General features: G+C 46.0%; 4 protein-coding genes across 4 annotated transcripts in view; 1 reads left to right on the top strand and 3 right to left on the bottom strand.

The window, feature by feature from the left end:
• LOC135813479 (SRSF protein kinase 1-like) overlaps positions 1 to 6,234 on the bottom strand; it is a 9,464-nt gene extending 3,230 nt beyond the window's left edge. The window contains exons 1-6 of the mRNA XM_065326572.1: positions 6,156 to 6,234; positions 4,023 to 4,131; positions 1,761 to 1,848; positions 1,475 to 1,559; positions 991 to 1,097; positions 457 to 595 (exon numbers count right to left, since the gene is read on the bottom strand). Of these exons, the coding sequence (XP_065182644.1) occupies positions 457 to 595; positions 991 to 1,097; positions 1,475 to 1,559; positions 1,761 to 1,848; positions 4,023 to 4,131; positions 6,156 to 6,234 (607 nt within the window). The remainder of the gene's footprint in view (positions 1 to 456; positions 596 to 990; positions 1,098 to 1,474; positions 1,560 to 1,760; positions 1,849 to 4,022; positions 4,132 to 6,155) is intronic.
• A 2,368-nt stretch (positions 6,235 to 8,602) lies between these two features.
• Positions 8,603 to 14,282, top strand: LOC135815268 (NADH dehydrogenase [ubiquinone] 1 alpha subcomplex subunit 7-like). Its single transcript, XM_065328544.1, has 4 exons — positions 8,603 to 8,948; positions 9,079 to 9,128; positions 11,889 to 12,032; positions 13,584 to 14,282. Exons 1-4 carry the CDS (start codon positions 8,871 to 8,873, stop codon positions 13,630 to 13,632), a joined length of 321 nt encoding a protein of 106 aa, XP_065184616.1. The 5' UTR covers positions 8,603 to 8,870; the 3' UTR covers positions 13,633 to 14,282.
• LOC135815267 (SNARE-associated protein Snapin-like) lies at positions 13,870 to 17,872 on the bottom strand. Its single transcript, XM_065328543.1, has 3 exons — positions 17,596 to 17,872; positions 14,953 to 15,071; positions 13,870 to 14,495 (listed from the first exon to the last, which is right to left on the bottom strand). Exons 1-3 carry the CDS (start codon positions 17,768 to 17,770, stop codon positions 14,415 to 14,417), a joined length of 375 nt encoding a protein of 124 aa, XP_065184615.1. The 5' UTR covers positions 17,771 to 17,872; the 3' UTR covers positions 13,870 to 14,414.
• Positions 17,873 to 18,540: 668 nt separating this feature from the next.
• Positions 18,541 to 26,566, bottom strand: LOC135815266 (protein Aster-B-like). Its single transcript, XM_065328542.1, has 8 exons — positions 25,758 to 26,566; positions 23,239 to 23,436; positions 22,610 to 22,990; positions 21,713 to 21,856; positions 21,332 to 21,436; positions 20,908 to 21,060; positions 20,149 to 20,349; positions 18,541 to 19,714 (listed from the first exon to the last, which is right to left on the bottom strand). Exons 1-8 carry the CDS (start codon positions 26,217 to 26,219, stop codon positions 19,289 to 19,291), a joined length of 2,070 nt encoding a protein of 689 aa, XP_065184614.1. The 5' UTR covers positions 26,220 to 26,566; the 3' UTR covers positions 18,541 to 19,288.
• Between the last annotated feature and the right edge of the window lie 343 nt (positions 26,567 to 26,909).

Raw genomic sequence — 26,909 nt, 5'->3', positions numbered from 1 at the left:
GGCAAACCTGCTAATAGCAGACATGGTCCATTGCAAAAAACCCACAGGTACTCAAAGCAGCATCCAGAAGGAAGAGAAGGGGCAAAAGGAGGGAAAGCACCAGCAAACTGATGACACAACAAAGACGATGCAATAGGCATTAGCAAGAGTACATAACCAAGAGCGAGCAACTCCTATCGCAAGCCGTGATAAGCTCACCCACGGCACAATTGGTTACGTACACTTGGCATGAGTATAAATAAGCAATATGAACACAAGTACGCAGGACAGTGGAGAGAAGGTGATACCTTGATGTCGAATGTCTCCCCCCCCCCCGGGACACCTTTAAAACAGTTCCTGACAGTGAACAAGTACAAGTGTGCGTGAATGCACGCACGTGTGTATGTGTGTGCACACACGTGTGCCTGCAGTAAAATTCACGTGAAGTAACAACAGACAGCAGGACACATAGCTTACCATCTGACCGACGATTCAGCGGGAGCTTCGCTAAGGTTTGAACATGCTTGCGGTCAACGCAAAGCAGAACGTTCTCTGGCTTTATGTCTGTATGTATGATGTGACATTTATCATGTAAAAACTCGAGGCCAAGAAGCACCTAAAAAAGACAATGACACCAAGACAAGAAAACATCAAATACGAAAAGAAAGACCACATTTTATAGACCAAAAGGTTGACTGCAGAGAAAACCAACAACAGCGGCTTAAGCAGTAAGAACACAAAGCTAGACACATGGTGTTGTGCAATATGTTCTCACGTTGCAGCAAACAAAAGACGTAGTGGGGCCGACACAGAATAGCAAATAGTGCAAAGCTGTATCTGAGCCAGGCCAGCACTCTCTGATGTACCTGCCATTTCCAAATTGTTGCAATACACCGCACTGCACCACTTCAAACACAACAATGCACGAGCAGATTCACAGATATCGCTTACTCACACAACTGCACCAAACAGCATCAAGTAAGACGAGGGGCAGCAGACCGAAAAGCTTACCTGCTTGATAATGCGCTTGACACAGATAATGGGCAGACCCTGGTATTCATGACGTGATATTAGCTTTAGTAGATTGTTACCGAGTACCTCAAAGACCATGCAATAATCTAGGTGATGTCATAGTGTCAAGGAATTTGACCAAAATATTTTTGTGCATTTATATATTATTTTCCCATACATGCATATGCCAATATGAACAGAAAGCCAGCTACATGTATTTAACTATACAGTCATGTACACACGGCTTTGAAGCACAAAAAAGCCAACGCGGACACATGAACGCACGCACTGCACATGCACAGTACACACACACACACACACACACACACACACACACACACACACACACACACACACACACACACACACACACACACACACACACACGCATGCACACACACATACACAGGATCACTAGTAGAGGTTTGGCAAAAAACAAGCCAATGGCAGCGCAGACTGCAGTGAGTAAGCTAAGAATGGATACGGGTTCCGTTCGGCCCAAAGAGCCGGAAGGAATCAGTCATCTGCATGACATATTCGGACGACTGCGCTCCCTTCAGACTACGCACCTGCACGGGCCGATAGCAAAGCAGACAATACCCAGTGGTTTGCTACAATCACAGTAGCGCCTGGAGGCTACAAATTACAATGTGCAATGGGCTCCACCCCAAGAAAATGTTGCCTACTTACTTGTGGCAACAAGCAACAAACCTGAATGCAAACTGGCCAGATAAGCAGCAGAGTAGTTGCAGTGTGGCAAGCTCACTTACCTTCTCAAGAAGCTGAATTTCGTCAGCAGCTGCTTCGGTATACCGTTCATCACTTTTTACAACCTTGATGGCAACGTGGGTTTTCCCTCTGTGGCAGAACATCAAACTTAAAGCATCAGAATTCACGACAGTATAGCCCTTATACTAATATCAAGAGTACATAACCCCCCAGAGTGTGCAACACCGATCCAGCTCTGCATAGGGTCTTGGTCGAGCGGAATCGGATCTTCTGATGTCATGCGTACACTCCACACCAGCGCAAGGCCGGTCTCGAGGCAGGGCACCATTGTTTTTGATCCAAGAGTACCCGCGACTCCCCGGGTTCCCCTCAGATGTGTACGGTATTATGACGCAAAGATCCGATTCCGCTCGACCAAGACCCTATGCAGAGCTGGATCAGGCGTTGTGCACTCTGGGGGGTTATGTACTCCTGCTAATATTGATAGGAGCAGTACTAATGAGACTGAGGACACCAAGAGTAGAAATGTAGAACTACCACTGGGTGATTCGCGGTCAATAAAAGAACAGAGAACACTATCTGCATACGGATGGTGAGCCAATTTAACCCTTTACCTTCTGTGTGTACATGAATCGACAGAATTTGGTCGATGGACATGCATGCACTAAAACATTCGTAACTCGATCAATTCTTGACGGAATCTCAAAACCTAAATATGTAGGAAGAAGCCGAAGAGCCCAGCTGTTCGTTGCAACAATCGGCGAAGAGCTGCGATGCCGCAATCCAGAGATATCGCGCTCGACATTTCAGCCACGGCAAAAGTCGATTTTTTTCTGAGTGACTGGCCTTGAGCTGGGGATTTTCCCTCTCCTGACATGCTGAGTCACCTGTGCATGTTTTGAGCGCGTGGGCAGCATAAAAAGAAACCCAGGACAACAAATTTGAAATGTTTACGATGAAGGAGTGAGAAATGGCTGAAGAGGAGAGAATTTTTTTGGATACCCAGCGATGGGGAGTATTTGAAGCACCCTGGCGTTGGATATGTGATCTCAGTAGTGTCCAGTTTGAGCTCATTGTACGCAGCTCGTGGAGAGCTTTCCAGAATGCCCAAGAGTGTGAAAATCGGTTAATTATAACCAAAGATATTCTCAGAATGAGGTGAGAAATATCGCATGTGGAACTGCCTGGGAATTATGGTCAGAAGGTAAAGGGTTAATTATGGTAAAAAAGGATCTGGGTACATTGGTGGACAGTTAGTCATAACTCGTAACATTTGGTCCTTCTCCTTTTTTACTATCTGAATAATACTAACAAACTCTGTGTTTAGAGTAGGGTGTCAGAACAAGGCTTCATGTACTCCCAAACAAGGAGATGATAAAGGAGTTATGTTATCATGACCACAGGTGTTACTCCGTATCGGGTTACACAGCCAGGCTGTGTTAGTGTTACTCTGCTACAACGTCATGGCATTCCGTCTTCCAAACAACAACACACTACAGTGCTAACAAAATACTGTGGAGACTGGTCTGGCTCGTCATACCCAGCACCAGCACCGTGTCCCTCTGCTCTATACTAAGAGTGACAATGACATTACATGAAAACTGTCACCTACACAGGGTCACTGTCGGAATGCTTGTATAGCACTGCAATGATACAGATGAACAATCATAATAATTAGGCCAAAACAAATAATGACCTTGTTTCCGGTCGCCCGACCAGGCCACTTTTTCCCAAATTCTGAAACTTTTTTTGGTCCCAAATGTATACAAACGGTGGCAATGCCATGTGTGCAAGTGCACTCAACGAGTCATAACTCAGTCATATCTCAACCGAATTCCAGAATCGAAACACCTACAAGGTAGCAGAGATTCTCAGCTGTCGGCTCGAAAACCTCCGGGGTCGATACGAGCTAGATAAACAGAGCTGGAAGGACTCGAACTGTTTGCTTGATTTCTCAGAATGTACGAAAACAGGAATACACCCCATGCTGTACAAGAACAGTGAGTCAGTCAACTTTGACATTGATCCTTGCCATGACAATGTACATGTGTAGGTGCTCTTGTCCATCAATACCACAACGATTGAGGAACCAAAAAAAAAGTATCCAAAAAAAGTTTCATTCCGGCCGACCGAGTCTCCTTTTTGAGGGGTTGCCGACCGGAAACAAGCCTATTTTTTGTTTAGGCCTTATGTGTGTAGGCGCACACATACAGTACATGGGAGGTGCAATGTCAATGATACAGATGAACAACCATAATTATGCGCCTACACACATACAGTACATGGGAGGTGCATTGACTAACCGGACATCCCAAGCGAGCCAAACGGTGGAAAAGTGACCCCAGCCGAGCTTGCGAACGACAACGTAACGCTCATTGTACATGTCGCTGATCTGCACAGGATGATACCCACCTACGTACGCCAGCAATGCACACACAGGGCAATGCACACACAGAGCAATGCACACACAGAGCAATGCACACACAGAGCAATGCACACACAGAGCAATACACATACACACACAGATCAACACCCTATTGCTACTACTACTACTACTATGTACAGCTACCCTATCGGGCAATGACACACCCAGAAGTGGGACACGCCAAGAAAAGAGAGAGAAATCGAAAGTAAACAGAATTAGGCATGGCGTTGCAAGTTCTGTGGCCTCGACAACCGTCTTTTGCAATCAACGCGCACACACACGCGCACACACACACATATGTGTAAGCACGTAGGGACATGTATTTTTTTCACCAGTGGGACACTGCCGTTTATATATAAACCGAAGCAGGCAGGTGACTGCAGGGCAACACTGGTGTGAAACATTTTGGTAGTGCCAACAAATTAGTTGTCACTACCAAATATTGACTTGTACAAATAATTCGTACCATTTGTACTATTTAACTTGCATGCAACTAGCCAGACAAACATGATTATCCATTCTTGGCATAATACAACAAAATTATCCATTTTTGGCATAATACAACGTTTTGCATGGCATGTACACAGTTGTAGATTTCTGAGAAATTCCAATTACACATACACATTTTCTACTACATGTACAAGTCATAGCATAGGACCCCCCCCCCCCCCCCCCCCGCGCACTTGGGGCCCCTAGCTTTTTGGTGGCCCACTTGTACTATAGTATAGAGGTTATGCGATACACGTCATATAGTACGTTTGCGACCCCAAATTCTTCTATATAAGGGGTTTCTGTACCCGGTTTGGGCATTTTGCCACCCCAACTGGCTCCCATATATGGCGGATTTGACATTATCGCATAACCTCTATAGTTACATTTGCGGGTAACCGCCTTTCCAGTATAAATTGTGTTACTTTGATTACTTTTTCATTACACTCTGATGATCTGTTAAAAAACAGTGAAACCGGTTAGTAGTATACCAACAATCAAAGAATATGTGTTTTGCTTGTGTCGGGGCTCTCCTAAACTCCCCCACTGCATATACATGTAACTCATTCCAAAGCAACCCAGAGAACACCCTCCATGGCGGTGTACCCACTGCACGCGTAGTACCAAGCAGCTACTGTAAGCAGCCAGTGGAGGCAGGATTCGGAATAAATAAATAAATTTCACGGTTCGCGTGAGACTCGGCTGAAAGCCGAGTTTTCCGCATCCGCCGTGGGAACGCCACCACCCTCTAGGATCAAATTCGGAATAGCTAGGACATAATTATAACATGCAGCGAAGTGGCAAGCAATCCAGCAAGACTGGATGACTGCACAACTACTTGCAAGCGCATGCTAGCTATGCACAGTACTGGCCCAGCATACAGTAAAGAATTGCTCTCCTCTTACTTACCATAGAAAAAAGGCGACCACTACCAATGGCCATTTATAAGCCGGTGTGCAAATGACACAGCTCATGTACCCGATCATAGTACATGCTGCTGTACAAAAATAATTGTCAAATACAGCTGTACTGGACTAGTGGGTGCATACATAAAATGAAGAAGCCAGCGACCCAAGGGTACCCGAAGGTGTGTCACCTTTCTATACTACTACTAGTATATAGATACTCCTATACAAGATACCGCGTTTCTCACAAACGTCGCCCAGCGATTGAGCTGACGTTTCCTACATTTAGAGCTTAACAGCTCAAACCTGCACAGCAAAGCCCGTCCACGGCAAGTGTTCAGTTCACGGGACCCCAGAATAAGGTCGTTGCACTCGGGGATCTCCTCATCCAAGGTCAAGTGACTGGTAACAACACCAATTCGCCCTGGCTCCAGTGGTCCTCTACGCTAGCTTATCGCCTTACTACACCAGAGTGGTCGTCTTGACAGTTTTCACTGCCAATACGGAAAGCTGCCTAAGAAACAGTTCAAGGTGATCAGCACGTTGACGTCCACGTTACACAAGCATTTGATAGCAAGCTGGCATTCATATGACTGCTTTCCCTGCATTCATAATACCTTTGCAGTAGTCGCTTTCATCCTCCTGACTTTCGTCCGAAGAGGAGTAGTCCTCGTCGTCAGCAGGTGTAGAATTCATCCGCTCTCTGGGTGGGAAAAACATGTGAACAGCAGTCACAGGATAAGACCAACCACCGGCGAATATTCAGTTACCGGTACACAACATGTGTGCAATACGTGTTCACACACACGCACGCGTGCGCACGCAACCCACCAACCACTCTACATACTACAGGTGGCCGCATACAAAGCTCTTATTAGTACTGCGCAGAGCACATTCAATGTGTGTACCATGACTACCATCGTCGACCAGACAAAGCCGTGGTGTCCAATACAGTACAACCCAGGGACTAATTTAACCGGTATCGCATCGCAATTTGCGACGCAAAACACAGTGTCTGCGATTCGAAGTTCGTAGTGAGTCGCGGTAAACTGCGACACAACATACAGCTAAGTATGGCCCTGGACATAGACTTGTAGTGCACGCGTAGCGCATGCACATGTGTAGCTTTACAGTGTGTGTGGCTGGTTTGGCGCCACGAGATGGCGCGCCATGCACTGTGACTAGATTAGACTGTGTGTGTGTGGTTGTCCAGCCTGCACTGCAGGTAGATTTTACACCATACGCACGCGCGCGGGCCGCGGGACCATGGTCCATGGCCATATGTCACACTATCTCCGCACGCGCACCGCAGCACGTGCACTTGGAAACTAACTAATATTTACTTGAAGTGCAGCCCAGGAAGCACGAGGCGAGTGTCGACAAGTACTTCACCTGCTTTTGAGATTTAGACCGCGTTGCTTCACTAGCAGTAGGCGTCTCGACCGTTCAGGACTTATCTTTGTAAAATTCTGCTAGCCTTATTGATGAAGCCTCTTCACTGCCGGCATGTCTGTGAAGCAAGGTACTGTGGACAAGTGGATTGCTGAATTTGATCCCAAAAAAGAATGGATTCGCGCAGAGTCGAGTGGTGGAGCTGTGACCAAGATATTTTGCAAGATGTGCAGGGAGAAGGCGTCCTCGCTTCGTGGTTTGAGGCAGCATGGCGTTTGTTGACGGTATAAGTGGAAGTGCACTGAAGACTGCATTGTCGACGGAAAAAAACTGCTATGCAAAATTGTTGCGTTGCTATGCAAACATCGAGGTGTGTAGCAATTATTGCTATGCAATTTTTTTGAAGTAAATTAGTCCCTGCAACCACAGGAAGAAGATCCCAGTAGGGATTTTCACTTCGAGCTAGCCCATACATGCTAAGCATTCAGTTCACCGCACATTTTTTTGCTGACCAGACCACAAAAGAACAATACTATCACCAGTATCAGTCACCGGAAGTCTAAAACGTTAGACTTCTCACGCTGACCACCATCGAAGAAACAGGACAGAACTCGGTCAGAAGGCTTGGAGGGAAGCTACATTGTGACTGTGCCCACGTGCATGCGTGTAAAAAGGGACCAAACTTGGCCAAATACTCAGATCAGATAGCGGCAAAACAGTTTTGTTTATTTGAAAATCAATGGATTGGACGCCATCTGGAAATATACCAGCTGGTCAGGAGTTTTCACGATTACATGTAGGGACAGTACGATGTGACACAAGAATACAGGTACAGGGCAAGGCATACAAAAAAAACAAGTCACAAAACAAATCGAGTATTCGAAACAACTATTCCAATTATTTTTGCAAAGGGCTGCAATGAAAGTCCATCAAGAGGCACATCACGGTAGCTGTTGGGAGTGTTCGACACTTACTCTCTGCGCTGGGTTTCTTTCGCCTTTGCTTTCTGTTTCGCAATCTTGCGTTTCGCCTGGGCTACAGCAACTGCAAATCAGGGCAAGGCAATGCAAATATATTCCAGCTAGAATTCAATGTGAGGTGGACGATCTAGATACTCAGAGCCACCACCAACGACTGCAATTGCAAATTTTAATACTACTAATACAGACAGTAAGCAACTTCACTGGCACAAATCTACTCATTCTAACCTCGTCGTTTCATTCTGAGATGGAGGTGTTATCCCTTCTCCTCCACTTGTCACGAACACGGACACTGTTTGAAGCTAAAAAAAAGTACCAACAACCTAGTCTCCAATGAAGTCTGAATTATCATGAAGTGCAGACTCACCAGCCTTTGCCTCTTGAGTCTGACGTTTTTTGGTTTCTTTCCTGTGCTAAAAATGAAGAAAAAATGTCAGGCACATCTTGCGTTCTGCATCGATTATCGTGTATGGCCCGCGCTAGCGAGCTAGATACACAACTCACTTGCACGTCACTGCATGCACTGACCGCGGTACATACACGCGAGTGGTCTCGTACACGGCGCAGAAACACGGCGCTAAACACTGAAAATTAATATCGAACTGACTTTTGCAACAACAAAAAAAGAGAAAATCAAAACGAAGCTCGAACGGGAAACCGTCATACATGCAGTAGCTGCTATTAGTATTACCAAGTCCAAGCGACTTTACCAAGGAATAGTTTGCTGAGCTACAAAACTTTGTCCTGATCACGGCTGGTGAGAGAGGAGTTTAGCATATCAAACACCACGTAGAAACACTGTTATAGCTCATAGATCAGATGGTATCCTCTGCGAGTTCTTTTGCCGGGGTAGAAGATTCCGCATAGACTTTATTGTGCACACAATCAAAGCTTGTCGAGTCGACATCAAATAATTCAAAGGCGAAGGAGCGACCTAGGTGACACTGCCAACACTGAGGTATGGCGCCAGGCAAACTAGCTGTGCCCCCTGGATACTATTTGAGAATCACCCGCAGGATTCTACAAATATTTAGCGGGGTAAGCTTCATGAACAGGTTTAGAGCATTCGCCTGTAACCTACTCCTCTTCCGAGCTACATGACAGTAGCATTGTAGGCAGAACTGAGCTGGAGTTTTCTTTTGCAAATGGGAACATTGTTCTTTTGCAGAAAGACTTGGATATTGGACAAAGATACCCGGGTTATGGCGTTATGCCCAGGTATGTATGCAGTGACTTTCAAACGTGATTGTGCTCCGTGTGTGCACGCGCGTGTGCTCCGTGTGTGCATGCGTGTGTGCTCCGTGTGTGCACGTGTGTGTGCTCCGTGTGTATGTTTGTGTGCATGTGTGTATGTGTGCTAGGCACATGTATGATTATGTTTTACTCAACTACCAAAATCTCTCTCTCGTGCGGCTGTATACATCTTTACTTATAAAAGAGAGGCACCTGTGACGTGTGTCTGTGTGTGTGTGTGTGTGTGTGTGTCACGCTCCTTATAAAGAAGAGGCACCTGTGAGGCCGTGACGTGTGTTTTTGTGTCACGCTGCCCTGAGCACGCGAAGCGTGCGAACAGTGTAGCACAGTGTAGCTAGCGGCCGCAGAAGCACTGAGCACGCGAAGCGTGCGAATCGTGTAGCTAGCGGAAGCAGCCACAGAAGCACTAGTTGCACTGAGCACGCGAAGCGTTCGAATCGTGTAGCCACCACCACGTGCTGAGCACGCGAAGCGTGCGAACAGTGTAGGTACGGTGGTAGCGCTTATACTTATTTAGCAGACACGATCAGTAGATCTCTACGAGTAGCACTAGCAGTAGCAGCCGCGCGCAGAAGCACTGAGCACGCGAAGCGTGCGAATCATGTAGCCACCTAGCCTAGGCCATAGGCATAGGTAGCACTAGCAGCCGCACAAGCGCTGCGGACCACGTGAACCGTTCTCTGCAAATAGAAACATCTGCAACAAAAGGATACAAAAGATCTGCACTGACTGCACTCTGCATCTGATCTGCAGTGAAGAGCGCATCGCACTTTTGTTCGTAAGTTTATGAATTTTTTGAGCCGCTTCATCCGCCACCAGGTGATGGACAACCCTGACCAGCCTCCCGAAGGCGTAACAGACGTCCCTCCTTCTCCTTCCAACGATGAAGAACCTCCCTCACCAGGACTTCAGCGGTCTGGCCACCACCACGTGCTGAGCACGTGTGCTGTTCATGTACTTGCGAATTGCTTCACCCGCATGCCACATTCGGCCAGGCAACGCTGGCGGGGGTGCTGCTAGTAGGACATATAAAACGGTTTATGTCGGCTCTATCCCCTGCCCCACGCATGCGTTCATGGAGACCGGATAGGACACATACATACAGTAAACTTCGCTAATAACGACTGCGGATATAACGACAATTCGCGAATAACGACAGAATTTCCATGCCCAGAGCAAAGTTCCATCCAACTGTAATACATAATAATGAGACTTCGGGTATAAGGACACTTCGCGAAAAAGGACACTTTTTTGATGCCCCGCCGAATGTCGTTATAAACGAAGTTGACTGTATACGATGAACGATCTGGAATGAGATGCATTCAAAACTTGTGGCGTAGTTGTGGGAGTAAACAATTAAAATGAGCAAGTGCAAATAATCACCAACAAGCATGCAGACTGTAGTGCATGAAAACTGAGGAATGGGGTGTATGGCAGATTTTCTGTGAACAGTGGTGTGTGTAAGTGTGTAGGCAACGGATACTAAGCCGCACTCGGTTGTCATGGGTTGCTTGCAGCATAGTGGGATCTTTTGGTTGTCATTTGCAACTGTATCATTCTTGCACCTATTGGATTTACAGCCGGGTACATGTACAACACGTATCTTCCTATAGACTATAGCCAACGTGGCGCTCAGTGTGGCGGGAAAGCTCAAGTGGAGACAATAAATAATTGCTCCACATGCAAAAAAACTTTGGATTTCAAATCAAACGAACAACTGGACAGCATGAAGCGCGGTTACTGTACCTGTATTTAGTGGTGCACTATCAAGGGTGCATAAAGTGCCATAAACCAGATGTAGATTGTGTAGCATTTGTGCAACAGAAGTTACCTTGGTGATACAGTAGAATGACCATGTGAACTGGTATGAGATGCAGCATAGCCGTGCGTCACTACGACATAAACAGAAAAGGTTGCCTTTGTTTCATTCTCCCGGAGATGCGAAGTCTGGCTTGTGTACTCTTGGCGCTATGCACCGAATGCATGAAATCAGAAGTGCAGGCTGTCCAACCGTCCTGCTTTGGACCGAAACGTTTGTATACATTTACATGGGACACAATTGCCTTTGTATACATAATACGGTGGGTGTCCTGCTTTGGAGTGGTGGCAAGGTTGGACAGACTGGAAGTGGGTGAACTGCATCCTGAATGTACAAGTATAGAGCCCTGTCACGAGACAAGGCTACAACGAAGAAACACGTGTCGCGTGTAACACACGAAGAACCCGTGGACACGGCATGCAGGGTGCAGCAAGAGACAAGATAGAAGACGTATGCGCTCAAGTCCAAGCATGTCACATGCAAGCCAGCTACATCATGTGCTTAAACTCAGTAGATAATTGCAATGTGACCTGTGTGCTGGAAATCCTGGAAATCCTTTTGTCATTGCATTCCGTGGAGAAAACATAAACATTCCGCCGTATTTCCCCCGAATGTAAGTCGCACCTTTTTACACTAACCTTCAAGAGGAAAGAAGGGAGTGCCGACTTACAACCGAGTGTGCCTTCCTACTGATGTGAACGTATTGAAACAATTTGGTTCAGACCTGAAAATGGGGTTGCGACTTATAATCAAGTGTGACTTGTAACTTCGGTGAAATACCGTAGCTATATTGCTCAACATGTCAAGAGCCTGACAAGAGGTTTTCACTTGTAGTTGCATTTTTGGCTGCTGTTGACCTGATGGTGAGCTTTCTTCGCTTTCCATTTCTTCCGTGGTACGTGCAGGGACTACCCACCATGCAACCCCAAACCTGGTGAGGCGACAAGGATACACACGAATTATTATCTGAGCCGTGACACGCGGCGCAGCATGACGCCACCCAAGTCACTGCACAGCGACATCAAAGCATTGTCTGGAGCAGCAGATGGGTAAGTTTTGCATACTGTATACATTACAGCGGAGATTGGGCAATCCATTTCAAACGTACCAGAGTCTGTATCTTTGTCTGCCAATACCATTATGTATGAGTCATGGCAATCGCATGACAGCATGTAGGGCAATGCTGCATCGTGCCCAGCACCCAGGAGGCTGGAGACCCCAGTCAGCCGGTGACAAGACAGGCTGCCAGAGTCACTGCTGTTCTTTGTAGGGCCGGGTTTCACACTCATACCTTGCCGCCAACATGATGCTCTTGGGAGCCGGAAAGAAACAAAGCCGTGGCCGGGGGAAAGGGCCCAAGCAAAGTTTGCCATCTTGGGCTTTCCAATGACCACCAGGGACACATCACCATGAACTCCTTCTTGAAATTAGTGGTTCAATGTGATGCTACTGTTGGAAGCGTGTTTTTATTGACCGCATAAAAATTAATGATGATGAACAGAAAGAAAAGCATTCAAGCATTGCACCCGAGAGGCAAACATGAACTCAATCCCTAGCATAGGCTCAATGAGGTCGTGTATTTGTACCAATTTCAAAAGGATCCAAGTAAAACTCCAACAAGTTTCCACCAACACAATGGCAGCCACTGATGCTACCAAGAGTTCATAACCCCCAAGAGTGTGCAACGGGCATAGACCCAGCGCTCGGCGAAATTCCTACATTACGTCATGCTCAGCTTGTCATCCCAGGTAAATTTGGGTTCTTTGCGATTTCTGGAAACTATACCCTGAACCGCTCCTAACTCAAGGCTGTAGCCTTGACTTTTCGAAGCTTTTTTTCGTAGACATTTCGGACGTACAAGTCGTACTTTCTCAAAAACAACTTGAACTCTTTCTCCAAGAATCCATGAACATCGCGACAGGAAGAAGTGAGGACGCTGTTAAAAAATATTGCATTGCCGTCGAGGACAGTCATTCTGATGGCTGTGCAACTCAGCCGAAAAATGCTCCTTCGACGTATTCTCTCAAGTTCCTCAACCATTTGAAATCATCTTCGAGGAAAGCACCGGAAATATGCCGATGGCCTGGGGAAGAAATTGTTCTTGAAGAGACTGACTGCACTGGTGAAAGAAGAAGGCGATGAAGAGTCACCATTGCATCGAAAAAATATGTGCTCGGATCGTGTGCTTTGCTTTGTTTCACTTTTGCTTCTTGAGGCTCAGACTAGAATCGCAGCTTAGGCAGTTTGACCTGGGGAAGCATCCTGGTTTGACTGTAAATTTTAGAAGAATTCATCGGCGTGACTCATCGCACTGCACCAAAATGACGCAATGAAGGAATTCCGCCGAGCGGGCTTCCATACAGGGACTGATCAGGAGTTGCACACTCTTGGGGGTTATGAACTCTTGATGCTACTAATCACACATCTATGGACTATTAGTAATTACTAATTTACATTCTCAGACCAAACCGAATTTGCCCAACTGCAATAAAAACGAAGTAGCGCACTGTGCAAGCAATGTGTGTGTGTGTGTGTGTGTGTGTGTGTGTGTGTGTGTATGTGTATGTGTGTGTGTGTTCACCTGATTGTTTTGTTTACAGCACTACTTCTGCAGCACAGAACCGAGACTGGTGGAAGGCATCCCAGTGAGCGCTTCGGAGGTGCAGCTCAATATCGATCGCCATTGTGTTGAAATGTCTATATAAGTGCACAGTCATGCTGATGTGGTGCCACACACACACACACACACACACACGCACACGCACACACACACACGCACACACACACTGAAAACCATGATGTACATGTGTATTATGGCCATCTGACACATACAATACCCGTGAACACGCCATGCCGTACATACTGAACTCACGAATCGCTGCCAGGTTAACGGTGGTACTTGAAGTGCTATCACAACCCTGCTATTGTATGATAGAAATCAATGCTATGCAAGTAACACAAAAGCGGAATACGGAATGAAGAAGTCAGCATACGTGTGTGTGTGTGTGTGTGTGTGTGTTGTGTGTGTGTGTGTGTGTGTGTGTGTGTGTGTGTGTGTGTATGTGCCATGTTTTGGCCATTTTGTAGTCTTGCTTCGTGTACAATATGATCATGCCTGCATGACATACCACATTTACTTGTCCTTAGTGAATTGATTTAAGCTAGTGGAAAAACTGCATGGCCTGCCACAATGTGTTTCATAAATTGAATAGGAAGCGTGATTTCAGCATATTTATAGCGTTTCATACTGTTTCATTTCATTTTTGATGAGTATGTTTGTTCAAAACGTTCTCAGTTGATTTTGACTGTGGAATGTGAATCATCAAGACTACTCGTGTGCAAAGAAAGGGAAGAAAATCAAAATCTGTACAATGGGGAGGGGTAGTTCTTTGCAAAAGGAGATTCTTCACTTAGAATACGCCAAAAAGATGTTACGAAGGCTGTACTGCGGCGAGCGCTTTTCGACGCGATGTTTCCTTAGCAACACCCTGCTGGACACGGGTAAGGCGGTCCTGCAAAAGACATACCCGGAGCAAATGAATACAGGTGTGATGACTGTTAGGAACTGCAGAATCATTTGCACTCACTGTCCAGATGCTCTAACGTTAGCACACAGGTAGCACAGTAGCATTCAACGGCCATGTTATCCAAACTACTAGTACACGTGGATTGTGAACCCATCTGACAAAACTTGATACTGTACAGCAGGAAATTTTATACACTTGGCAATCAAGGATACTTCTACTATGTGCTGATGCTGTAGTACAGTGAGACATTTTCATACGGAAAAAAATAGGACATCGGGCATAGCGTACAGAATTTAAATTCCGTATGAAAATTGTCCGATACAGACAGTGTGATACGGATGACAACCCCCTGAATTCTTGACGGACACAAGCGTGCACATATGCACATGTATCCATGGCCGACACACCATGTACTACGGGTGCACAACAATATGTTCCGTACCTGCACTGTCTGCATGAGACTGACGATAAGTGCAACGCGCCTCCTGGCGTTCGCCAGTTTTTTGACATACGGCTCGAGGTCTACAGGTAACGCTTGCATTGCAGACAGCTGCTTCAGTTCTAATACATGTAGGACAAAACACACACGCACACACACACACACACACATGCACACACACGCACACACACACACAATGTACAGAAATTCCGTACCTCAGACTCAAACCGGGTAGAGCCGGCACAGGAAACAATTAGCACAAAACTGACTGATGTGAATCTGATACTGATATTCAACGACCTGATGCTAAGCTGCATCACCTCTGGTTTGCGCAAACCACAAGCCTTCCAACTTGGAAGGTTCTAAGTTAGTTATGAAGTAACTTAAGAAAGGGGGAGGTGAGCGCACTCTAGACGAAAACAAACTAAACATCACAGCTCACTAAGAATGTTAGCTGTGGCAAGATGATGACGAAGGACGAAGGACCACGGCACAGGACGGCCACAGCTCACTTCAAAAACGCGAAACAACGACCACCCAACCAACAACTTGGGAGGCTCATGTTATCAGAGATAAGCAAAAGAGGGGATAAGCAGTGAAGAGCAGTGATGAGGGGCGAATTCCCCCAAAACACTGTGTATTGAGCAGGGGGTGGTGCTTTCTTGCAGGTTTGCCGAGTGGAAGGTGCGACGTGCTCCTCGTGTGCTCCCGATGGCAGTCGTGAGTCAGTCAAGTGTCAAGTTCGGCAAGAAGCGTGTGTTTCTAGTTGGAACAATCAACTACATTGATATGTGTTGATTCAATAAAAGTGGTTTATACCTGAACCTGTTTGCGTTGTGATCGCGTGTATGGTGAGGAATGGAGGCTAGGACCAAAACTGTGGGGTAGTCTCATTTCTTGAGATTATTTGGTCAAGAACCTGGCGGCATGTACAAGACTATGATACGTGGAGCGTGGAACATGGGCATATATCTAGAACCAACGAGAAACGTACGGGCCATGACACTTTCACAAAAAGTTAAAGTTTTAAAGTCGGCAGTACGGATGTGGCATGATATCAAGAGTACATAACCCCCCAGAGTGTGCAACGCCGATCCAGCTCTGCATAGGGTCTTGGTCGAGCGGAATCGGATCTTCTGATGTCATGCGTACACTCCACACCAGCGCAAGGCCGGTCTCGAGGCAGGGCACCATTGTTTTTGATCCAAGAGTACCCGCGACTCACCGGGTTCCCCTCAGATGTGTACGGTATTATGACGCAAAGATCCGATTCCGCTCGACCAAGACCCTATGCAGAGCTGGATCAGGCGTTGCACACTCTGGGGGGTTATGTACTCTTGATGATATACTACAGTGCATTTCAAAACTATAGACGCGTAGGGTTTTTGAAATATTTCAAATTTGGCTGGAACGTTTTGAGAATAGTTTTCGGAATATTGCTCAGGACCGCTCCACAATTACTCTCATTATAGTTTCTAAACGATTGGATAACAGACGCCCAATTTGGAAAAATTTATGCACAAAGTGATCACAGATTTTATGTGGTATAGATGCTGGCATAACGGTTTTTGCCTAGGTACGCGTCTATAGTTTTGAAATGGACTGTAGTACCCCACAAAATGGCACACATTCTGAAGCATGGAACTTGAGAAATTGATGCACTGTACACTGCAGTGCAGCTGGGCCTGCATCATTGTTTGTTAGCTACGAACAGGAAATAACGTATGATGCAAAATATTTCCGGACCAGCTAAGATGTAACAATTTGCTTGGACAATTGAACCAAATTGCAAAAAGGCAAGTGTAAACGCGAACGGGAGTGAAAGGCGCTTGGAAGTTTCGTGCAAATTCTTGCGACTGTACACAACACTTTCTCCTTTTTTCACAATTTCTGTAATTATTGATGCAGCGAATGGGATTTTCGGTCTTTGACCACTTTGTGGTGGGTCTGGTCTACTCACCTCCCACCGCTTTAGGAGCTGCATCTGCACCTTGATCCACAGAGGGTGATGGCGTTCCTGTGTCTTGATCCATAGAGGGTGATGGCGTTCCTATGGATGCGGAAAACTCGGCCTCCAGCCGAGTCTAATGCGAACCTTGAATTTTTGTTGTTCTTTTTTTTCTGTACGGTAATTGTAAAGCTGAAATCAAACTTCAGTGGTAAAATTGCTGTGAGCATTAACACTCCTGAAGATGGGCCTTGCCTGAAAATTCGAATGATTGTCTCTTTTATAGAAAAGAAAAAGGACCAAGGAACTACAAGTTATGCTATAATGTATAACGAGCTGTCAGCCAGTTAGTTGTAGAACGTCAGTACCGTCGGTCAGTGTAATGCAATGTTATCGCATGAGCTGATTGTTTAGCTGATTGTTTAGTAACTGGTGGTGTTAGCGGACATTATAGCGTAACTTGTAGTTCCTTGGTCCTTTTTTTCTTTTCTATAGATTACTGGTATCTCTTTTTTTCCTTTTAGTGATTGGTGTAGCCCAGAGACCGTTTGGAAAGTGTCGTGAAGATGTATGGGTATAGTCACTATAGTGTTAATATGCACTGGTAATATTTGTTGGATTTCGACTTGCCCAACTGCCCAAATAATAATTGTGGACATGGCATTGAGCAGCAACATATATTGCAGGGTCCAGCTAACCTTCAGCTAAAGTATCAATGTATGATCTTAGCTCCTGCTGGCTTTCGCGAACTGTTGCTACTCGCGTGTCCATCTCGGCCACTGCAGGCCTCAGCAAGCCCAGTATCCCTTCCGCCAGAGCATCCCTCTGGGACGAATCACCAATGGTCATTGCACTAGGTTCTTCTTCCGCCATGTCGCTTGCACTCGAAGTAAGGCTATCTATCAGTTTCTTCACAAAAATACCAAAATTTCTCTTGCTAAAAAAAGTAAAACATCTGAAACTACATTGTAGCCTATTGACATTGTTTTTGCAGGAAAGCTTCATTTTTTTACGTACCGTATGTAGCTAGCTACGTCACTTTGATCATTCTGTATCGTCTCATGACTCATTCATGATTCAGGAGTAGGTCTACACTTTGATGTCATAAAAGTACTCGTAGCAACAAAACAAGCTCTTCAACAGGGAGTCGTAGATCTACGACTCCCTGCTCTTCAACCTGCTGGCCTGCAATAATAGTATAGTAATAAGTATTACCGGTACTACGAGTAGTATCAAGAGTACATGGTTTTCATGTACTCTTGATACTATTAATGTAATAGCAGAGTACTGTAAATCAACAAATTTTGGCCAGTGAGAAACTAACTTTGGCCGATCTCGAAATGAAACTTTTGGCCATCATTTCACTTTGGCCGATTTGGGTTTTCAAAAAAGAAATCGATTGGTATTTGTTGCCCTCACATGCAGCCATGGCTCAATAATTGCCTCTATGACAAATTTTGGCCGGCGATTTACTTTGGCCGGTTGGTACCCAGCGGCGAAATCAGCGAAATTAAATCGCCAGCGAAAATAATTATTAATTAGTTGATTTACAGTACTGTACATGAAAACTCTTTACTTCACTTGGTAATAGCCTTCTTCGGCACATACTGATCACAGGTCACAGGGTTCAGTTGATTCTGAAGTAGATTCTATATGGATACAAACTAGAACTAGATCACTGGCCACTACACACAACGATTGGATGGATATCAAAAGAGAAGAAGAAGAAGCGCAAATTAGCACTTTGTTCCGATAATGACTTCGACAAGGTTGTGATTAAAAAATAATGAGATGATTAAATCTGAAAAGAACATTTAAAACACCAGGACTATCACCATTTCGATAATAAAACAAAGTAGGTAACAGCAAAGCCAGCTGCATGTTGCCTACACACAAACAAGTTGAAAAGTGACCGCAAGTGTCGTTGGCGAGCAATGCAATGGTTAAGCACAGTAGCGAGGCGGGTGACTAATGCCAGTAATGGACGATGGACTATAAAAAGCCAAAGCCAGATGCTAGTGAAGCGATGTGATTTTGTGAGAAGTTTCGTGCAATGGCATGCAACATCAAGTCAAAATGAAACAAAACAGGACAAAACGGTCCAGGTTGCAATGGGGGAACGGCTGCCTAATTTGTATGAAAGTGGACAAGTGTAAATGATTTCATGACAACCATTGGTTGGATAAAAATGAGAAAATTCTGCACGCTTTGATGTAATTAAAAAAAGAGATCAATATAGGAAGCTGAAATGATAGAGAGAGAGAGAGGTTAGAACACTGAACATTCTCAAGAACTGTTTATAAAGCCAAGCACCTGCATGGAAACTACACGTGGACGATCTTCACATACCGCACAAGACATGACAAGAAGTGACGCAATGAGCCTGCGTCACTATTTGTCCTCCAACGGGGGCACGAGGTAATCAGCTACGCCCTGTGAGAGCTGCGGAAATGCATCGAACGACGTTTGAAGTGCTTGCTGCCGCCGGAACATAGCGGCCTTCCACTGGTCCAGCTGCGCTGCAAAGACGTCCTCAGCGGAGCCAAACGATTGTGCTTGGTTTAACATGACCGGAGTATGGAAGGTGAGGCGAAGCAGAAGTAGGATATTCAAGATGAGAGCAACCAGCAGGCAAACCATGAGGATGTTTGAAAACGTCCACACGGGCTCGGATAACGCTGGTGCCGAGGCTGCGGAGGACAACTGAGCGGGGCTCGTTGAACGAGAGCTGCCGGAACGCTTGCCAGATGAGATGGAAGCCCCGCACCGACACACAGCGTTTACATTGTCAGCTGCAGGGGTGCTGCTCTCACTCAGCTGAGTTAACACACACATACAGACAAGACAGAGAGAACACATGTGACACGAAGCAGGACACAATGTGCTGCACAAATATTAGACATCAACGCGAGCACTGGTGGAGTACTAGTAGGCATGACGGAATGGTTCTCCAGTACCACAAACAGGAATATTCCGAAATGCTTTCACGCTATGCTATGGATAAGCCACACTCGCACTCTGCTCCTTCAACTTTGGCGTTGGCTTCTTCAACAGGCTTGCTTGTACCAAGCCATTTCATGCACATGCCTGAAAGTTCAGACAAGCAAATGCATAAAATCGACTTTTCAAGCTACAACGCCCATGCAGACACAAATCATCACTAGCATTGGGACAAGTACCTAATGCTTGCTGCCGATGCAATGCGCACTTCACGAATGACAGTCACAGCATGCAGACCACTGATAACTAACCTGGTCTTGTTGCACACTTGCAGAGGATGCTTTATCACTGGGAAGCGATGCTAAGCTGCCAGACAGACTGGGCGAGCGAGATGGCCGATGCGAGTTGACACCAGCCGGAGTCGGTAGCTTGAGGCATTCCTCGTCCAGACTGTTTGCCAGGTCCTTGTAGTAGCTCTCCATTCCTTGAAAGCAGTGGCGTTCAATGAATGTCTGGACATCAAAAAGAGAGTGTGACCAAGATAGACAGACGGAGCAGGGTCAAGCCTCAAGGGATTGTTCGGGATCGTCGTACACCCTGTATGCATGTATGATAATTATACAGTTACACACACCCAATGCACATGTATGATGCACAGTAGCACACACACACACACACACACACACACACACACCACATGCACAATGCTGAGACAAAACAGCTAGCACCCAGCAGGTTGTTTGAAGGGTATAAGCCACGGCAGGCAACGCCATATTCGGAATTCCATTACGCAGGGTCCGGCATGCACTGAGACGTAGAACAGCAGCAGCTGAGGAAATAGTGCTCTGTGTACTGAGTGCACAGCCTTCACTAACGTGATCACCAGTTGCCTGAGCATGCATGACACTCTGCGTAGCAACTGATCCAGAGTTGTTTCTTGTCCTCTACTTCGAAGAATACGTACTGAAATATACTTGGTCATACAGTGACTTCTTCCTCCATAGAAGGTCACAACACGGCCCGATCATAGACATGTAGTATGGCCCTCATGAGAAAGCCAACTTGATTACCTTGACAAGACCCCAGCAAGACTTCCGGTAGTGAATATCAGCTCCGACGTGCAAGTGAGACTGGAACCGAGAGAGATACGTCAGACAGTAGCGATGCTCCGTGCAGAAGACGTCGCCGTATGGAATGCCACCATTGCACACCTCAACATCAACCTACACACACACACACACGCACACACGCACACAGAGGCAGAAATAGGTCAGAAATTAATAAGAGAAATGTTACACACAAAAGGCACAATAATAATAAGAGAAATGTTATACATGCGGCAGTAAGCAGCAGCATACGAACATGGCTGCTAAAAAGCGCTCTTTCATCCTTTCTCATTCATGCCCTTCAGACTGGAGCAAGACATAAAAACAAAAAAGGGCAAAAAATTCAATGTCAGGGCACACTAGGCAAACTCTTTACCATCAAACTTACTCGATACATCTTTCCAGGAGAACTTCCTTCCAAGCAGTGCTGCGTCTCGGTGGTTGGTGAGAACTTCGGACCCATCGTCTTGTTCAGCGTTAAGGTATACGTAACCTGAGGTGTAGCAGAGAGAGAGAGAGAGAGAGAGAGAGAGAGAGAGAGAAAGAGAGATTTGCCGAAGTGATAGACAGTACAAGTTTAATTTCTGTTTCAGTGCTACGTCACCAGTGACTACATCACCAACACTTGTATTGATACATACTGCTTGTAGAAAGGACAAACACAGTGGCCATGCAACGCCAGTGCCATATAGCATATGCCCTATATAGCAAAAGGCTGTAATGAATGACACATTGTTGAGATAATTTTGTAAGTGGCAACAAGTCTTACCTCACGACGTTGGCCATCACCATCAGTAGGTGTCCACTCCTGCATTCGAAGATCTATTGTCTTGTGCTCCCGGCAGAACACTTTGTAGAATTCAGAGTTGGTAAAGAGAAGCTGAAACAGGATATCTACCGAGCAGTTGAATGTCTGCACAAAACACACGGCATACAGGCCGGCCACTTTGATTATGAGACCGGTTAATTAAAAAAAAGAAGACAATAATGGTACTTGGCACTGAGGACTTGCATGGCCCATGACCATGTTGACACCCTGTAAGTTGTACAGATGCTGCAGTGTACGTAGTATATTATTCCAGAACCCTGGGCACGGTGAGCTGCGTTGAGAATTTTCTTGTAATTTCTCAGTGTTAACCTTGCCTAGTTTTTTTGCACCCGTGATATACCATATAAATATTTGCCATGTCAATTACAACATCCTATTCAGAATCACCTTCTCTGACGAGCCGTTGGTGGAGAAAACAGCTGTCAGAAGCAATATTATCAGTAACAATATTTGAAGTGCCCGCAGCCCTTCGTTATTCAGAATTACTGGTGTGTGTGTGATGGTTGTCGAGGGTAGCCATGTGTACGCTGAGAGCGCATGGAGGAGGAGAGATTGTCGCATTAATATCACTACAGACGATAGTAAACTGCACATTGATACATGTGTGGGGGTAGTCGATCACTCCAGCATACCGTGCAAGGTGTACATATACGAGATGACGCATCAGAAGCCAACCTCTGACACAGCACTATGATCTTTGCGCAACGATGGCACACACCCAAACATACACACGGCTTCAGGGAGCTGGGCGTCGAGCCCGAAGCAGATTTTATACTTCACCGCTCAGTCAGTAGTAGTCTATGGACTAGTGGAAGTTACAATCATGATGAGGCCTACCTGGTTGAGATAAGTCTCCTTGTGAACAGTGCAGCCACACTGTACAGGCTCATCCGGTTCAGGCATTGTGTCCTCCACCACTGGCTCACAGCTCTCCATATCCACACTCTCTTGCTTGTCTTTTGCCTCGCTGGATTGTTGAACTAGTTCAAAGTCACCAGTATCCGCTGCCACCGTAGCGTCCCCGCACACACTGCCGGATGACGCGAAGTCACTGCCAGTGCTAGCGCTGCCAGTGTCACCCGCAACGATCGATGCATCACTCATGATGGCACGCGCCATGGCTGGTGTAACGTCAGGCTTCTCTCCCCAGCAACGACACGCAAAGTTGCGCAGCTGTACAGGCGAAAGAGGACTATCCACAAGAACATTTTGCCAGGCCTGGGCACATGAAATAAAAGGTACAAACACACCAGGATGATCTTAGATGCTATCACTGTATTGTACTAAAATGACAGAGTTCATTGGATGATAGAAGGCTATTCAATGATACATGCAGATAAAACAGACATAGCACGAGAGAGAGAGAGAGAGAGAGAGAGAGAGAGAGAGAGAGAGAGAGAGAGAGAGAGAGAGAGAGAGAGAGAGAGAGAGAGAGAAAGAGAGACAGGATGAGAGAGAGGCTATACCTTCATAAGAACTGTGTGTGTCGTGTCACGGGAAACAAAAGACGTAAACCAGAGCTTGTTGTGCCGAGTTGTGCGATCAGTTTCCCCTGACGTTTCCACTGGTGCTGGTGCAGTGGCTCCAGTAGCCCCAGTGCTTGAATGAGGCTTCGGGTCACTGGAAAATGTCCCATTGATTTCTACACCATCACTGAGTAAAATCTGAAACACCCACCCGAACACACACACACACGCATGCACACACACACACACACACACACACACACACACACACACACACACACACACACACACACACACACACATACACACACACACACACACACACACACACGATGGGTCTTGGCATACCAGTAAACAATACCTGTAAGTCGCTTCGCCAAATGCACTGTCTGCACTTTGGAATTGGACCATCACGGAATAGACCATGCTATGTAAGGATCAGGGGATCCAATGGAACACAATTGCTACCTCACAGAGCATGCAAAGAGCATGCACGAACACAATACCATACATCATGGCTATGACACTGTGTTAGTGATGCCGAGTGACAGCTCACAGTACGTAAGGGCCGGGTTCCACTGCGGCTCCGCGGCACTTGGCTGCATGCAGCGGAGCAGCGCGGTTCCACTGACACTCGCGGTACCGCGGTCGTGGTCCACACTTTTTGATGACGTTTCACCTGCATACGCGCTCGCGCGCGCGCGCGCGAAATCAGAAAATCCTCGTGTTCTGGCCTGAGCAACGAATTAAAATTTGAATTTTAAAATTCTGGCGTACAAAACAATGCAAAGTACGGGAAACAGGTCGAGCCGCGACCGCGGCTCGCAGTTTTTGGTCAAGAATTGTAGCGAAAGCTCGCGGTGAGCCGCGGCCTCGCTGCTCCAGCTCGAGCCGCGATCACTATGGTAATGATGACGTTTCAAGCCGCGAAAGACGAGCAGCGGAGCCGCAGTGGAACCCGGCCCTAAGCAGCATGGTTGGCCAACTGAAGATGTAAATGTGTGCGGCAGCAAAAAGTCAAATTGTGACGGAGGCCCACAGTTCGCACTCTCTAAGCCGTGCACATGTGGGAATCACAAAGCTCACCTTGCACTGGCACTCTTTTCTCCTTTTCGTTTTGTTTTCGGTGTTGCAGACCCAAGCTGCAATTTAGCTCAGCAGTTGCACACTTCTGATGCTTTTACACACTCTGAATGATGCTGATTTCAAGGATGCACTACATCCAGAATTTAAAAATATAATTATCATTCATTTCATACAAAATAAATAAATCAAGTAATCAACTATCCCGTACTTCGAAGAAGTATACGTATCCATAATCAGTGTACGCTTTTTAATAGGGCTCAAATGGTCACGGTTTTACCCCTAACGGTTAACTGCTAAGCTAACGGTCGGTTTAACGGTTATAACCTATAAGCCACGGCAATCCTGCGGACTCTTTTTTAACCGTATATTTGACTATACTCATTCAAAAAAATGTACCCTATTCAGTACAACACACACATGCACATTCTCTTGCATGCTCATTCATACATACTCTCACACCAAGAGACCAGATATGACCGAGTTGACAGCCCAGAAATTGCGTATGCGTGCGACAGCCTGCGAAAGTGCATACTTTGCAACGACCTGATACTTTTTTTTTACTGAAAAGTTACTGCGTACCCGTTATCTTTATCGGTTAACCGTTAATTCTTCGTGACCGGTCTGCAACCGGTTAAACTAACCGCTTGAGCCCTACTTTTTTAATACCATACCAGGCCATATATCCACAGGCCCGCCAGAAAGCAGGCGAAGTTGGTCCGGTTTGAGGGGGTCCGGGGATCTGCGCCAGACATTTTTTTGAAAAATCGGGTCAGAAATAGCAGAATTTGGCCCTTTCACAAGTTTTCAGAGCCCACTACAGGAAATAATTTTGCATGGATATCAATGTACAATGTACGACCTACTATGAGTGCATTGCACATACTGAGTACATGTACGTATGCAGGGTTGAATTTACTGTTATTTTTTTGCATAGCAGTTTTTGTTACTTGACGGCGCAAGCTAAGCATGGATAGCCTGTATGTATCGCAGTTTTCTGCTAGTCGCGGTGATTTTTGAGTAGCAGTAGATCGATTTTGCATAGCAAACTGTGATGCGATACCGGATAAATTCATCCCTGGTATGCATGATCGATAATACATGTGTATCCAGAATTTTTTTCTACCCGGTTTTAGACGAATCCCAGGGGGTGACCTGAGCCAGAGTTGGTCCAGTGACAACCGGACCAAACGGACCGGTTCCGCCGGCCCTGATCCATACACTGTGCGTAAGTTGTACAGCACCTTCCCACCCACTACAATCGTTCAGGATCTAAATTAAACAGGTCTTGCACTTTGACACTTTGATATTTAAATCATGTCCAAATAGGATACATGAAATCCAAAAATTCAAATAATTATGCATAACTCATATCCCTTTCACTCTCCACACACTAAAGCTCAGCAAAATTTGGACCGACACAACAAGATACATACCTGAATAGCATTTGGAAACACGTGAGCAGTCTTCTCGCGTGTCACACTGGTAATCCGCTTCAGAGGTATGACAACAATGGTCTCCCATCCAAAAATATTGGCGTAAAAGCTGACGTGATCCTGAGACACGTACATTCTACCATGGACTAGGATATCTCTCTGTAGTGCGCAAGAATAGTCGTCTAAGAGCATAGCATTGGGTGGCAAAGACTTGAACAGACGTCTGAAGTCCTCGTTCTTGGTCTCGTATGAAGGTGTCAGCCATTTGGTCGCAGCATCTAGTGGTGAGGGCAACCATGGTCTCTTTCCCAGTTCACGCAAAGCACGAACGACACCACCACTTTTCCTCTGAGATGATGAACCCGACCTTCGGCGCTGCTGACTTGGCGAGTCCATGGCTCCTTCTTCTTCGTGGAAGTAATTTTCTGAGTCAATTGGACTAGGCATGATATACGAAGACATCGATGACCTAGTTAGTAGGTCTTAGGAAACTCACTTGTGCTATCCTCTGACCTCAACAAATCAAGTGGATCATACTATACTATAGTTGATCCAGCGAGTACGTGAGTGGGTGAAGCACAATCACGCCACAGATACAGGCATCACACTTCACAGTCTTTGTTTAGAACTGATGGCAATACTGGCTGGCACAGCCTGGCACTGTGGCAGTTCTTTTACTACCGCAATCGTCTACCTCGTCTTTCTTTTTCGACGATACAGGATACAGCTACAATAGATGTAATGCTACTTCGAAAAAAGCCAGGATCAGGAGTAGATCTACGAGTAGGATAGGATGATCTGCACGGGCTTCTGAATTATTTCAAATCGAGTGTGCAAGATCGTCGTACGATGTGCGTGGAGCTACGTAGAACTGCGTAGTAGATCTACGTAGCTACGTGACTCGTGTGAGGCACTTTTTTGTTCTGTTTTCAGGTTTTACATTGAGTTGTCGTTGTACATGTACATGTAGATCTACCGTGTGTGTGTGTGTGGTTGTGATGGTCAGATCTTGGCAGACGTGTGTTGTAGGCGCTGGTCTTATCTGACGAGGGGCATGGTGACAGCTTCTGAAGATTTTGTTGACATGATATGATGCCAGGACGCAGGGAGTCATCGGCTCGTGGGTTTCATCTCTTGTATGATTTTCTCCAT

Source organism: Sycon ciliatum, chromosome 4 (assembly GCF_964019385.1).
Source record: "Sycon ciliatum chromosome 4, ocSycCili1.1, whole genome shotgun sequence".
Taxonomy (NCBI): Eukaryota; Metazoa; Porifera; class Calcarea; order Leucosolenida; family Sycettidae; genus Sycon; species Sycon ciliatum.
This window is presented reverse-complemented; position numbering and strand designations above follow the sequence as displayed.